The sequence below is a fragment of the Acomys russatus genome, chromosome 3 (assembly GCF_903995435.1).
Source record: "Acomys russatus chromosome 3, mAcoRus1.1, whole genome shotgun sequence".
In the NCBI taxonomy this organism is placed as follows: Eukaryota; Metazoa; Chordata; class Mammalia; order Rodentia; family Muridae; genus Acomys; species Acomys russatus.
In genome coordinates this window covers 57,797,433-57,812,785 of record NC_067139.1, presented here as the reverse complement: position 1 = coordinate 57,812,785, position 15,353 = coordinate 57,797,433, and the positions used below count along the sequence as shown (strand labels likewise).

General features: G+C 44.1%; 1 protein-coding gene across 1 annotated transcript in view; it reads left to right on the top strand.

The window, feature by feature from the left end:
• The window catches only part of Cacna2d3 (calcium voltage-gated channel auxiliary subunit alpha2delta 3), an 811,541-nt gene that overhangs the window by 513,963 nt on the left and 282,225 nt on the right, over nucleotides 1-15,353 (top strand). The window contains exon 12 of the mRNA XM_051140839.1: nucleotides 10,366-10,444. Within this exon, the coding sequence (XP_050996796.1) occupies nucleotides 10,366-10,444 (79 nt within the window). The remainder of the gene's footprint in view (nucleotides 1-10,365; nucleotides 10,445-15,353) is intronic.

Below are 15,353 nucleotides of genomic sequence, written 5' to 3'. Positions count from 1 at the left end.
CCAATGGCTTCAGTCTTTGCAGGGCTCCTGTCTAGAATCAAGGGCCAACACTCAGAAGAAACAAATGACTGAATGTCTGCCCTGTGGGAGGTCTGGGATAAGACACCATTTTTTGTGACTCATGAATGTGGGGCAGTAGTAATTAAGACCAGAGGTGGCTGCTTCTTCTTCTTCTTCTTCTTCTTCTTCTTCTTCTGCTCTTGGCGTATGCTGCGGCTGATTCGGATGCGCTGCTTTTCGTCCTCCTCGGTATCTATTCTTATTCTTTCTCCTCCTTCTTCTTCCTTCTTCTTCTTCCTCTGCCTCCTCTTCCTCCTTTTTTCTTCTTCCTTCTTCCTTCTTCTTCTTCTTCTTCTTCTTCTCCTTCTTCTTCTTCTTCTTCTTCTTCTTCTTCTTCTTCTTCTTCTTCTTCTTCTTCTGATTCTGTTTATGTTTTATCACCAATCTTAATGTTAAAAATAAAATCCTAAGGAGACTGAGCATAGGAAAGATAAAATTAGCTGTTTGACGGTAGGTCAGACTGGGGAAACAGGGTTTTGACAATGAGTCAGCAGTGAAGGAAAGAGCTCTGTTGCTAATAAATCCAGATGTTTCCCCTGCTGACTTACTTGCACATCCTTAATTCCTGGGATGTGGAGAAAACACAGCATCTGATATTTATTGAGAGTTTACTGGCTGCTGGGCACTGGATTGGATATGGTTGCCTCTTTCTACCTTCAGACACAACTCAGAGAATTGACCAAGTCATTGAGACTACAGAGTGCCTCATGTACGCTGGAGGAAACAAAGGAGGGATAAGGGTGAATTAGATAAAGCAACATGAAGTTGGAAATACAAAACTAGAGACGTCGAACACCCCGAGTGATGGAAAAGGTGAATGACGAGGCCACCAAGCCAGGAAGCTGACCATGTTCCGCAGGTCATCGTATCAGTGCCTAGAGGACTGTGACATAGAACATCCCATGTAATGGGAAGGGACCTTGCTAGGAAGCAACCCAGCACCATGACTTTTCATGGGTAAAAGTGTCCATATCTGAGACTGTGGAACAGTATTCTATTTTGCAAAGTGGTTTTATTTTTCTGATCTGTTTAGATTAATCTCATGGCTTTGTCCATGTGAGTTTTGTCTATTTGTTTGTGTTTTACTCTGTCATCTTTGGGGGAGAAAAGTCCTTACTTCTCTGTCAGTATGACCAAAATTGCTGACAAAAATATAATAATTTAAAGGATGAAAAGTTTATTTTGGCTCATGGGTTCATAGGGATTTCCATTTATCATGTTGGAGGATGGGCACAGCAGTGGGAGTGTGGCAGTCTGGTCACTCTTCCCTTGGTGACAGACCAGAAAGTGGAGAAAGCAGGCCAGAAGTTGAAATAGGTATAAATGCCGACTCTGCTGGCTAGTGTTTGTGTCAGTCTGGCATAGGTCAGAGTCACTATGGAAGAGGGAACCTCCGAGGAGAAAAATGTCTGTAGGAGATTGACCTGTGGCCTAGCCTGTGGTACATTTTGTTGATTGACAATTGGTGTGGAAGGGCTCATCTCACTATGGGTGGTACCACCCCTGGGCTGGTGGTCCTCAGTGCTATAGGAAAGCAGGCTGAACAATCCATGAGGAGAAAACAAGTAAGCAGTCCTTCTGTGTATCCTCTCCATCATCTCCTGTCTCCAGGATTATTGCCTTGTTTGAGCTTCTACCTTGGCTTCCTCAGTGATGGGCTGTTACCTAGAAGTCTAAGGTGGAATAAAGCCTTCCCTCCCCAACTTAACTTTTAATCATGATGTTTTGTCATAGCAATATAAACCCCCCACTAACACACTGACCGTAGTAACTTACTTCCCCCTGCTATACCCTACCTATCAAAGACTGGAGTCTTCAAAATTGTATCACAAGCTGGGGACTAAGCCTGTAGACCACAAGTCTCTGGGAGGATGTTTCAGACTTAATGTGTGACAGGTACATACCTGATAGCTAAAACCTATCACTACTTGATATTTGGAGAGTTGGGGGGATAACAGGAGCAGGGAAGGGCCAACCCATTCTACAAACACTAGCATGCCTGTGATTGGAAGTCTAAAGTTTTGGATGCAATATGTGACTCAGAACCAATTTGTGGCATCAGATTGCTTGCTGCCCAGTCAACATTAATTTGAGTATTATTTCCACTGCATATATTGTGCTAGAGTCTGTAGATTCAAAACTGAATGTGATGGAAACCCATTCCATCCCAACTTCTTTAAATGGTTCTGGCAAAGGGTATGAGGTGCATCCAAGAACCCCTGAGGGTTACGACAATGCTATCCTCTCTCAGCTCCTGCAATCTCATTTTTGTTCCTTCCACATGAAGCCCTCATTTGCTGTGACTTTTCTGAAGCTGATCATGGGCAGGCATCTGCTACTCTGCCATCAAGGAATGGGCCTGAGAGCCAATGAACTCTCGCACCTTAGTGAGCACCTTAACATGAGATTCCATTCTTATCATCGTCCAAAGAAAATATTTGGGAGGAATTTATAATGAAGATTATGAGATGTCTAAGTGAGAGTCCTTAACCTGGGTCCAAACCTTCGGAACCTTAGCTGAAATTGTGGATGTGTTTTAGTAGAGGAGGATGAGGAGAAGGCCTGTAGCTTGTGTCTTGGACTCTCTGAAGATTGATAGAGGTTATTATTATCATTACACTGCAGGAGGTAGGAAATGTCATTCCATTGTCTTCAGTCATGGCCAACATTGGTGCTGGCATGTTACAACATTCCTCTAGGGATAAGGATCATCTTCACCCCCGGTAGTCAATTTCCTCTTCAATCCAGCTTCTGGAGAGAAAGATGCTTATGTTTACATGACTTTGCTTTGCTGCAATATGTTGTCTGACATACAAGTGGAATACAACTGGGGATGACTGGAGGTCACATGGCTCCAGACCTGTCCTTTCGTCTTTTACAATAGTCTCTCAGTTGCTATTAATCACAGTAGTAGGAGTGAGTGAGTCACCTTTTAGAAGTTACAAAATTGCCACACGGAGGGATTCAATACCTTGCCCAAGATCTCAAAGCTTTTAAGCTCTCCATGTCTACCTGGAAGCATAGTCTTCTGGTTTCTGGTTGTTTGAAAGAACAGGTGTTGTCCTGGGCTGGGGAATGGGTTGGGTTTTGCATATTAAAGATATACTTTTACACATTGAAGACACACTGCAAATGATATTTGCTGCCCCCAGGGTCAGTAAAGGCTTGGATATAAAGAGCATTAAGAACACAGAGCACTTGAGAAGGGAGCACAGCTCAGTCGATGAAGCACTGGCCATGCAAACCTGAAAAGGCCAAGGGGTGGAGAACTGCTCTTAGGCCCACCCTTTCTGGGGAAAGAAGAGAGTGTAGTCAGCTGGCTGCCTTCATCATTTGCCAAGTCTGGCTGGTGTCTGCTGTTCCTGCTTTTTAGAGTGACACAACTTCTTTAAAATGTCATCTTGATCCAGCACCCACTAGATTTTAAAGCTCTTAGATAGACACAACTTGGCAGCCAGTAGACACAGCTTTCTGGAAATGACTAGCGTTTTCTTAATTCTAGCGCCAACATGCCTTCACTCAGGGCCCACCAGTCACTCCAGCATATTGGAGGCTGAGACCGGGGACCTCAAGGATAAGATGACTAGCTAGATTAGCCAAGTCGATGAGCTCCAGGTTCATCGGGAGACCATGTCTGAGTAACTAGACAAGGCAGCCATCATGGAAGACATCCATGATGAACTTCTGGCCTCTACATGTATACCCACACATATGCATGCACATCTGCACACACATATGCCCCCACATGTGAGAATGCATATGTATGTGTGTGTATGTGTCTGTGTGTGCATACATATAAACATACAAAGTAAATTTTTTAAACACTGAGAATAGAATGTTGGAGTTAACACACTTTCTCTGGCCACAGAATGAAAAAATGTTTTGTCACCCTCCTTTGAAGATGTCACAGCTTGACTTCTTCCTCTTCTACTGTAGCAACTGGTGTGCCTGAGTGTAGACTTCACCTTGACAAAGTATGTGGTTAGGAAATTCAGCTTACACTATCTGCCTCCTGTGCCAGAAGACTGTAAGTGACATTTCTTTCTGAATTGAGCTATATTCATCACTACACGTGGGCCATCAGGCATTCGTGTTTAGGAATAAAGAAACTAGAGAGAGATTGTTCAGACCCTTGGGGTATCCCTAAAGTGACAGTCCATTTTTCATAATGATCTATGATATTCATTTGTTGAGATTTTATTACTTTTGTAATCTAATTCAATTTATCGCATTTTATTGCCATTTGGGGCAACGTTACCTTAGTTGTCTCTTTCGCCCTCTAGATGAGCATGATGGCTTCAAGATTAAAGAGCATTCTGTCTAATATAACTGTTTCCTGTGGAGCCACTCTTCTCTTGGCCTATCTGTCCTCTCAGCGTTTTCATGAAGATAAGCATTGGCAATGATTTATGAAGCCTCTGCCGTGTGTGAATAATCTGGTTCCATTGCTCATCATCTGCTTAGAGATTAAAGCTTTTATTCAGAAATGTGTTGAGGTATCAGAAATTATAGGAATAGACAAATGGCAATAGGGCTTATCAAGGAATCATTTTGGTTTTTTTTTTTTTTTTTTTTTTTTTTTTTGCCACAATGCCAATTAAGAACACGTTCAGTAATATCAAAATGACTTTAATATAGAAAGGCTTTGGTTTTAGTGAAATGTGAGGCCGCACATCTTTCTGCACAACCCTGAGAGATGAGCACAGATGAAGAGATGAGTTAGACATTCCATCTCCCTGACTGGTGGCATCACCCCCTAGTCATAGTTTAGGACCTACCAATGTGGACATGTACAGGTAGGTCCTGGTCTGTTCTGGTAGCACGAATCATTATCACAATCTGAAATAAAAGTCTGCCTTTTCCTACAGTAGTGTAGACTGCATATATGGGAAAGTACTGTCCCCAACTAGCTCCACCACATCTGGGAGCATGAGAGAGTTGGTGTGATCTCACAGAGCAGCTTGGCGTGTGAATGCATAAGCACAGCAAGTTTGGAGAGCTGTTCTCAGACCCACCCTTTCTGGGGAAAGAAGAGAGTGCAGCCAGTCAGCTGGCTGGATTCATCAGTTGCCAAGTCTGGCTGGTGTCTGCTATTCCTGCCTTTTAGATTGATACAGCTTCTTTATATTGTCATCTTGATCTGGCACCCACTGCATTGTAAAGCTCTTAGGTAGACACAACTTGGCAGTCGATAGACAGAGCTTTCTGGAAATGACTAGCATTTTCTTAGTTCCCAGACCCACATCTCTTCATTGAGTTCTTGATAGATTTCTTCCATGTCAGACCTACTAAAGACACTTCAGGAAAAATACAGGCACACTTAACCTGGGTTTCAGGTGGCCCAGCTGCCGGCCCAGCTTTTAATCTCTGCTTCTCTTGGTTTTAATACTTTGTGTTGTCTGAAAACTCTGGCCAGAGTCGTTGTCCCCTTTCACCTGGCACCGCTAGGCAGTCTACCCTTGCTGTCTTTGTTTAAATCTGTGTCTCATGGGGCTGTGGCTCTCATATGTGATAGCACATCATAGTGTGGCTGGGGAGGCTCAAAATTGGTGCCTGCTTCAAGGTTCTGAGTTGTTCTTGGGGATGTTGAGCATGAAGAGAGATGTAAGAACGCTGGGAAACACTAATCAGTAGCCAAGTTGAGCACAAGTATCCATGGCCTATGCCCCATACTGCAGTCAGAAGGAGCCATTCACATTGTGCTAGCCTGTATGGGGCCTCTACCCAGTCCCTTGTTGGAAAAAAAAAATCCATTCTCTAACGGGGGTTCACCATGCCTGGTGCCACTTACTGCCTCTCCAAGTTCAGGGCATGCGTCCACTCCTGATGGCTCCACTCCTGCCACACAGACATGTCCAACATCTTCGTCTCCGTGGCTTCGCACCGTTTCCCCCTTCACCTGGAACGCTGCTTTCTGTAGGCCTTTGGCTTACTCCCGCTGTCCAGATCCTAACTTGGGTGTCACTTTGATGGGATACATTTCCCTTTCTCCCCTTTTAAGCTAGTAACTCCCCATATCCTCCATCATCCCCTGCTTTGCTTTGCTTTCCTCATAAGCCTTTAACCCAACGCGTACACAAGCATTATACACGGATTTTGTTTTACTCCCGAGACAATGTAGTCTCCATGATGTTCGTTTGTTCTGTGTTCGCGGAGTGGTCCCTGGCATGTTACAGGCACTCAGAAGGTACGGGTGACTGGTAAGCTGTCCCTTTTGTTTGTTGGTGTGGGTGGTGGCAGCTTCCTCTCTGGTTGTGCCATGGATCTGGTGGACTCCTACTGCAACCTCTTCCATTGCCCTCTTTCAGTGGGTGCGAAAACAAGAAATCAGGATTCATTAATGTACAGCGGATAGGACCATATACGTTTCCCCTTTTCTATCATCCCTCTGCGTTCCCCTTTCTTTTCTTCACCAGACTATATTTGAACTTGCCATCCTACTGTTTCAGCCCCTAGAGTTGTAGGTTTGTAGGCCTACATCGTTGTCCTCAGCACTCCTCAGAGCTTCTGATGGGATTCTTCTTCATAAATCAACTATAAGCGTAACTTCTTTGGAAAAAGAATGGCTTGAAGCTGTGTTCTTTTGAGTCCTTTGGATGAAATGAAGTGACTTTGAAAGACCACATTAAAATACTTTTATTAAGCTTAACTGGGTTTGTGGAAAACACTGTGATGAGAGATCAGAATTAAGTAGTGGAGTGGCTCAGCCACTCTTCTGCCCTGCCTCTGACCTGTGGCAATGAGAGGAGCCTTCTGTGCCTGTGTCTGGCGAGCACAGAGTCATGGCTCCTGGGAGTGGCATACTGGATCCTGATAGCCAGGCTCACCTGTGCGATGGCTCCTTTTCATCACTGTGTATGCTACGCACTTGGCTCTCAGGATCGCCCCAGACCTGGCTCTGCTAAAGCTCCTTACGACATCAAAAACAAAACAAAACAAACAAAAAAAAACCTGAGTTCACAGCACAGCAGTAAAAGCTGGTTTGACAGCATTTTTTAAGAAACCTACAAGAAGAACATTATGATAGGCAGATTTGGGCCCAGGGGTCCTGCTCAAACTATGTTACCAGCCAAGAACAATACAGGCGGTACACTTCAAACCCCTACCTAGATCTAGCCAATGGACAGGACATTCTCCACAGTTGAGTGGAGAGTGGGGTCTGACTTTCACACAAACTCTGGTGCCCCATATTTGACCATGTCCCCTAGATAGGGAGACCTGGGGGCACTCAGAGGAAGGATAGCAGGCTACCAAGAAGAGACTTGATACCCTATGAGCATATACAGGGGGAAGAAGTCCCCCTCAGTCACAGTCATAGGGAGGGGAGTAAGGGGAAAATGGGAGGGAGGGAGGGAGGAATGGGAGGATACAAGGCCTGGGATAACCATTGAGATGTAATATGAATAAATTAATAAAACTTTAAAAATTAAAAAAAAGAAATGTAGAAATATGAGGCAGAGAGGTCAAGGACACCATGAGAATACAGCCCACTGAATCAACTAAGCAGGCTTCATAGGGGCAGACAGATACTGAAATGACAATCCTGGGCCCTTCATGCGTCTGTGCTAGGTCCTCTGCATATACGTTATGGTTGTGTGGCTTGAGGTTTTTGTGGGACCCCTAACATTAGGAGTGGTGTAATTTCTGACTTTTTTTTTTTTTTTTTTTTTTTTTTTTTTGCCTGCTTTTGGTACCCTACTGGGTTGCCTTATCCAAGCTTGATAGCAACTTGTTATGCAATGTTCGCTTGGTATCCTGATAGGCCTGTTCTTTTCCCTTCAGAAAAAGGGGACGTGGATCTGGAGGATGGGGTTGCGCTGGGAGGAGTGGAAGGAGGAGAAGCTGTGGTCAGGATGAATGTATGAAAGAAGTATGTTTTTTCTTTAAGGTTAAAAAATAGAAAGAGAGGGAATGTATAAAACAAACACATCAGGCTACACAATTTGCCAATAAGGAAATGGAGAGCATTTGTATTGCACATAGAGGTTTGGCCTCGCTTGGATGAATGATGGAGAAAGGCAGCCCTCAGTTCCACATATTAACATTTTCTCCTCTGCTCACCCAGAAGTGCTCAGGCCATTACAATGTCATTATTTGCTTCTCACTTAAAATGGGCTTTACTTATCAAAGCAATAGTTACTTATTTTTAAACTTATTCAATCATCATAATAATATAAAAGTTTATGAAGTAAAACTTAAGAGTCTCCCTTACAAAAACAAGATCTCGTTGTATGATTATTAGCCAACCTGTTCTCAGGAAACACTTAGGATTTAACTTTTGACCATGATGTACTGAAGGTGAACATGCATGTCCTCTTTGCACTGTGTATGTACAAAACATGTACTCTCGGTGCTTCTCCATTTTCTGTCAACTCTATTGGCTGTTAACCTCCACGGGCATGTTGCCTATAATCCTGACTATAAGATAAGTGCCTAGAGGTACAATTACCGAGCCAACAGAATTACAAATACAAAATGCTCTTGATACTGTTAAATGGCTCTCCAAAATATTTTACACTTTGAAGTAAAATGCTTTTCCTTTTGTGCTCAGTTGAAAGGCATTATTGTGAGCAGACGCAGGGCATAAACCCAATATCATCTGATTATGTTTATTTCCTAGGCAGAGATGTAGCGAGTCATGTCCAGGCTGCTTCTACTCAGATAAGAGGTTGGCCCACTGGGAGCCAAACATTGTACATAAATGGAAATACTGAACCCGATTCTGATTTTCCTTCATAAGCAATACAACAAAACAGAAACCAACAAAACAAATAGAATGCCTGCAAATCCCTCAGCAGAGTACCTGACCCATGGATGGTCCTGGCTGTGGAGGCCTTACTGGTGGTGGTGGTGGTGGGATCACTGTGCTGGCTTTCATTACTGTGGTACTTGTTTGCACAATTCTTGAGCAATCATGACTGATCAGAAGCTTGGCACAACCCTACTGGCTTTCCAAGTAGGCTGCCACATTTTAAATCAGGAATTATATGTGTTTGCCAGCAACTCAAACGCTTTTCTGGGACTTTAACCGTACCTCCAAGGGAGAACAGTTTCTGCTCAACCCCTTCATCTACACACCAAAAAGGCTGGCACCCCCGGCTACCTTTGCAGCTTTGTCCCACGCCCTTGAGCTCAAAGATGAAATGCATGACTTCATGGCCTAAGAGGCATCTCTTTGCTCTTTATTGCCAGCCTAAGAAATGATAAAGATGCAAGCTTTGACCAATCTAGTGTGTGCACTGTAAAGAACTTAAATTTGAAATCAAAGCCAAGAAAATTTGAAGACCATGAGCCACATCTCAGGGGAGAGGATTCTGGTCCTGTATCTTGTGGGTGACAGATCTTGTGGACTTACAGCCACTTCGAATCACTTGTAGTGACAGACTCTGCAGCTCAGGAGCTCTCTCAGACCTTCTTATGTGAGCAGCCATTGATGAAACTAAGAAAATCATTGTACCAAACTAGGCCTCAGTTTCCCTCAAGTCAAAGAGATTCAGCTAAGTATAGAGAGTGACCAGGAAAGGAAAACAAACAGGAAGGGCAGGTGTTGGCCGGGGCAATGCTAACCATTTTATATGGATAAGGCTATGCCTTTGTTCTTATTTTTTTCCAAGGAGATGAAAATTCTATAGTTGTTTTAAAAATCACAGTTGTGCTCCCAAATTTTAATAATGAGATGATATGGAAAAGAGCTGCAGAGAGACTGAAGTCAGCACAGTAAGCTGTAAGTCCACAGGGTCCAAGCTCTTAGGATGACTAGAGAGGGGATTGCATATGTCTCCTGGCCACAGGCAGTGCCTCTTGTTTCAGCTAATGACCTAAAACCATACCAGGCCCTGCGGGTAGTTAGAGCACTCCTGCAGCCTATGCATTCTGCTGGGGAAAAAAGGTGAGGCTCTCACTCACAGTAGTGGTTTTATTCCTCAGAACAGCACAGTCTGGGTTTTCTGTGGGAATGAGAAAAACAGTTGTGGATTTGGTCTCTAGGCCTAGATGATCTTTTTCCACTCGTGGAACCAGGCCAGGCCCACACTGCTGCTGGTCTCCCATTTCTGGCTCTTCTTCTCTGCACTGCCTTGCACACTGAGAAACAACTACCATTTATGCCATATGGCTACAAAGATCAAAGGCCCCCCCCCGAATATATTTCTAGCTGACAGTACTTCAAATGTCTTAAATATGTTCCTACAGATGGGGAGCATGGAGCATGAAAGAGGTAAAGCACATGTGTGTGAAGCACACATGTGGTCTGGACAGGATGGCGCAAGCTGAGCACTGCTCACTGTGTGTCCGTCTTCCTTTTAGGTTCGAATCTTCACGTACCTCATTGGACGGGAGGCCGCTTTTGCAGACAATCTCAAATGGATGGCCTGCGCGAACAAAGGTGAGTCCCCCAAGGACACTCCACTCTGAGTTGCTGCTCTTGGGTGTCCAGGAAAAAGAGGGAGCCCTAAAAGAAGATGGCAGCTTTCTTATTGAGAAATAGTATTTATATATATTCTTGGGATCTCATGGGATATGTCAAAAAATATATATAAGAAGCAGCTGGGGTAACAAGTACATGCATCACCTCAAACACTTATCCTTTCCTCGTGGTGAGAAAATTCAAAATCCTCTCTCCTAGTTAGTTTGAAATACCCCAAAATTAAGTGTAGTTACCATGCTTTGCCATATGATTATTAAGCCACTTTTTTAATAATATGTAAATAAATAAATAAATCCTCCCACTTAACTGTATGTTTTATGCCCCTTTGACTTCTACATATGACTTATGACTTAGAACAGACAAGGAGGCTATAATTCTAAGATAAAAATCCACTTCCAAATTATTACCGAGGGTTATGTGAGCGTTCTTCCCAAAACATGTTTCTACATTTTGAGGTCACAGTCAAGTGGCTGAGCCTCTTTTCTGCTTCTTAGTAGCTGAGTGATCTTGGAAGAGCATCTGTGCAGAGGCTTCCACTGTGCTCCAAACATCCATACCTCCATCACCATCCCCAGTCTTCTGATGTGCTCTCAAAACAGGTTCTTGTAGCATAAAAGAATTCAACCTGGGTTAAATCTGGGATAAGGCTGATGTGGGCATCTCCACTTTCTTCCCTTGGGCTCCCGTGAGCTCTGAGGCTTCCTGTTCCAGATAGAACTGAGATGGAATTGAGTATCCTTACCATGCTTGGCTCCCTCAGAGAGCAGACAGGTGCCTTTGACCTATACTAGATGTGTGTCAAGCCACTAGGATTGCTGGGTTGGTATTTTCCATGGCTTTGGCCATGGGACTAGTGAAATCAATTAACTTTAATTTGCATTAGTCCTTTGATATTCAGCATAGGGGTAGTAATAGTTCTTCCTTTGAATTTTTAATTGACAAATATGCAAACTCTGTGTATGATGTAGAGCATGATGTTCAGAGATATGCATACATTGTGAACTGGCCAAATCAAGGCACTGAATATGAATTGCATTACCCAACTACCATGTACATATAGTGAGAGCATTTAAAATCGGCTCTGGGTAATTTTCAACATTATATACACTGTTGTCAGTGGTAGTCAATACACTGTACAGTAGACACCTTGAGTTTATCCTTCCTATAGAACTGTAATTTTGTGCCCCGTTCTTCCATTGGTTCTTATCAAGCAGAAGGATTGGTGCCTGCCAGGTTAATACTTCAAGACTGCCTCATGGGTGTTTAATCATTTATGGATTTTACATTCACAAAGTAAATTTATTATCAGTTCCTGCCGTGTATCAGAAACAATGCTGGGGGCAAAGGACGGGAATGGGAGTCACAGGGCCAACTAATTTAGTAAGGATTCCTGCCAGGGTTCTGTATGACCAAGAAGGATCTGGACTTTAAGTCCAGCAGCTTGGACTTTAAATCTCACCCCCATGTTGGGACGGGTCTGAGCTTCATCATTTGCAGAAGGTGGACGCTATGATACCTGCCCAATACACAGGACATTAGGCCATGCAAGTCGGACTAGTAGCTCTGTTCCCAGCACACAAGTGCCCACATTATTCTCTTGTGGTCAGTGACCTGTAGATCTGGTTTACTTCCCCTCTGACACCACAGGCTCCATCAGAGCAGGCTAGGACCCTGACATCATCTAGGCGGCCTGACAGAGCCCAGCCTCTGACTTTACTCAGAGCAGGTGCCCTCGTGATGGCTTGCAGCATGAGTGAATCAACATTCACATTAACAGAGACGGGTGTCCTGTTATACAGTAGTTCGTATTGACGGACTTAGGTGGTCTATCCTTTTTACTGTTCTTGTAAGCTATAATTCATCAGCATGGTAGTGTTTGGGTTTTAGTGGAAGAAAGAAGATGTGATGAAAGTTTTACAGGTCTCAGCTGCAGCCTTGATGACTTAAGAAAAACTTAACTTTATTTCAAGCAACAAACGTCGTTTCTCTGCCATGTGCACAAAAAGGCAACATTATGGGAAAAGGAGGGAGTGACTCAGACCTTAAGTGGGAAGGCAGGTCAATTCTAAAAAAAAGAGCAAGGGTTTTCTTTACATGGATACATCACTTTTTGTGGAGACAGGTCTTCCCTGCTTTGTGTATGTGTGTAATCTGAAATGGTCACACCTATAGTACAATACATGTTATGCAGGATACATGGTAGACCTGATAGTTTCACCCCTGGACACTGGCCAGCAAATCTAAATGCGAGCTTCCAACCCCTCTTCCAGAAAAGAAGTGTCACCCAGCCTGGGGTACTTCCTCAGGCATGCTCAAAGGTTTGCCCACAGAAGGAAAGTACAGACCCCCAGAAATGGAGGAGGCTTTCAGAGCCAGGCAAACAGGCCTGATTCCATCATGCCTTTTGCTTGGCTTTGCCTTTAATTTTCTGCTTCTATTTGGAATGGTCTTTTAACAAAAGACTCAGTTTCCTCATCTCAAACTATGAAAGGCTTAATGGTAGAGCTGTGCTGCTTCCTTGGGAACCTGACATAGCAAGTAGTACAGTCATTTTTTGTTTATTGCTTGGCTTGCCTCATGAAAAGTCTCCATCATCCTGTTCATCCCAGGGTCATGTGTTTGACTTCATTTCAGGAGCAGGGGCAGCAGGAATGGAGGACGAATAGGAGAATTAAGTAAACCCCGGACTCCCTTTGACTACTGAGGTCCCTCTGTACATCTTAGAACTTCGTTGACATTTGAAAGGAGAATGAGTTATAATTCCCAGTTTTTTTTTCCCTTATTCTGTGGTCATGGAAAAAATTCCTTTTCCTTTTTTCTTATTTTTATCCCTGCTGCACTAGATTGTAATTTTTCCCAACAGCTAGTGGGCCCTTGGTCATGGGCGATTGCTTTTTACCACTGTCTTTGTCCTTAAACTGGAACCTTGTCTTAAACAACTAATATTGTATCATAATTTAGTTTCAGTTACCATTTGTAAGAATCTTTGAAATATTCTTGCAGAGGCAATTTAGTTGTGCCAGGACCTGGCCCTGGAATTCAGCCCGTAAGGTTTAAAGGCTCAGAAAGGATAGCCGCTCTCTGGGTTGGGAGTGGGATCCATGATGTACCTTTGTTCCTGTCAGGATCCTGCTATCGCCTCTCTCACCACAAGCAACGCCTCTCAATAGTTTCACCTTCCTGACTCAGCTTTCCTTCCGATGGGCTTGGGGAACAGAATGTCATTGTCATCTGCCTCTCTTCAAAGTCTGCCGCCATGACAGTGTTAGGTTCCGCTCATCTGCGCCCATGTAAACATTGGCTTCATGTTGCGTCAGTCATGAGGTTTTCATCCACGTAACTTCAGCAAGCAAGTATTCATCCACGGTCATTAATTAAGTCTTTGTTTATGGCCTTGGATTGTTACATGATGGAAGGAGCATAGCATTTTCATCTCAAGTGACATGAGGTCTGAAGACCTGCCCCCACCCACTCCCATTACGTGCTTTTGCCCTGACTCAACCAAGTTCTTCCGTGAAATAAACTGTCAGCATCCAGGATTTCAGCAGACCAGGCAAAGGGCAAAGGGAAGCCTGTTGACAAGTTGAGCTGCCTGACCACAGAGTGACCCCGAGGGAGGGAAGAATGGTGAGGGCCATTATACCATCCCTGGATCCCTGATGCTCAAGGACCCACTGTCCAGGCAGAAAGTCGCTTTTGGAAGTCTGGTAGCCATGGAAACAGTTGCTATCTAGTAGGTCTCAGATACCTCCCTCTGGAAACCCGTGCCTGGGCGACATGGATGTACATGGGCCTCAGTTCAATGCCTTCTTCACTGGGCTGGCAAGATCCAGAAAGACTCAGTGCATATTGGGCTTTTTCATTTAAGCCTAAGGGAGGGCCCACCTTAAGGGAGCCAGATCTAACGAAGCAAGGCAGCATGGCATTTTAAAGACATTAAAACCAACCCTGCCACTGGAGGCAGGCCAGGCAGGTTAAATGCCGAGTTCCCACTACTACATAAAGAAGCGACTGGGCCAACAGCAAAGATGGTCAGCCAGTCCAGATGATGTCCCATAAAGAGACAATAACTTTTTCTAATATGCAGTGTGCCAGCATTTGAAAGGAGCCCACTAGCTGATTCCCCGTCGAAATCAGAGTTGATGGAGTGGTTCCCAGCTGTGCAAACAAGAGCTTTGCTCAGTGTTGGAGTTCTCAACCTGTCAGTCATCAGGCTCTCCAAGAAATGCCTGTGTGTCTCTCCCAGTTGTGTGCTTAGCTTATTCCTTTTCGAGGGGCTAAAGGTTGTTCTCTCCTTGTTTGGAACAGAGCTGGTAGCCTAAGCCCTCCTCGGAAGTCCAGCCCCTGACCTTTCCCAAGCAATCACTCTGAATCTCGCTATGCCTTTCCTAACCCCAAAGGTGCTTCGTATTTCTGAGGCCAAAAGAACGGTTGTGGGTGTGGGTGGGAGAATGGGTACAGAGGAACCATTTTGGGTTCTCCGGTACAGGCAGTGTAAAAACAGCAGATAGTCAATCCCAGCACACAGTCATTCCTGTAAGCACCCAAGGGTGTGAAAACCTGCATGTGATGTGTGCAGAGGTCACCATATTGCTATTGTTAAGGGCAACTGAGGGTGACTGAGTGCATTCTGTACCAGGTAGGGCACACAGCACTTACATGACACGTCTCTTTAAACCCTCGGAGGATCCCTAGGGGTGTGTGTTATAATTATCTTTATTTATAAAGAGAGAGCCTGTTAAACATAGCCTGGTTTTGAGCCTGTCATACTTCTGAGGTTAGAAAATCATTAGAAATATGTGAAGTAGCTATACCCATGATGCATCACTTCAAGGGGAGACACAAACAGAAGTCTGTTCACCTGAAA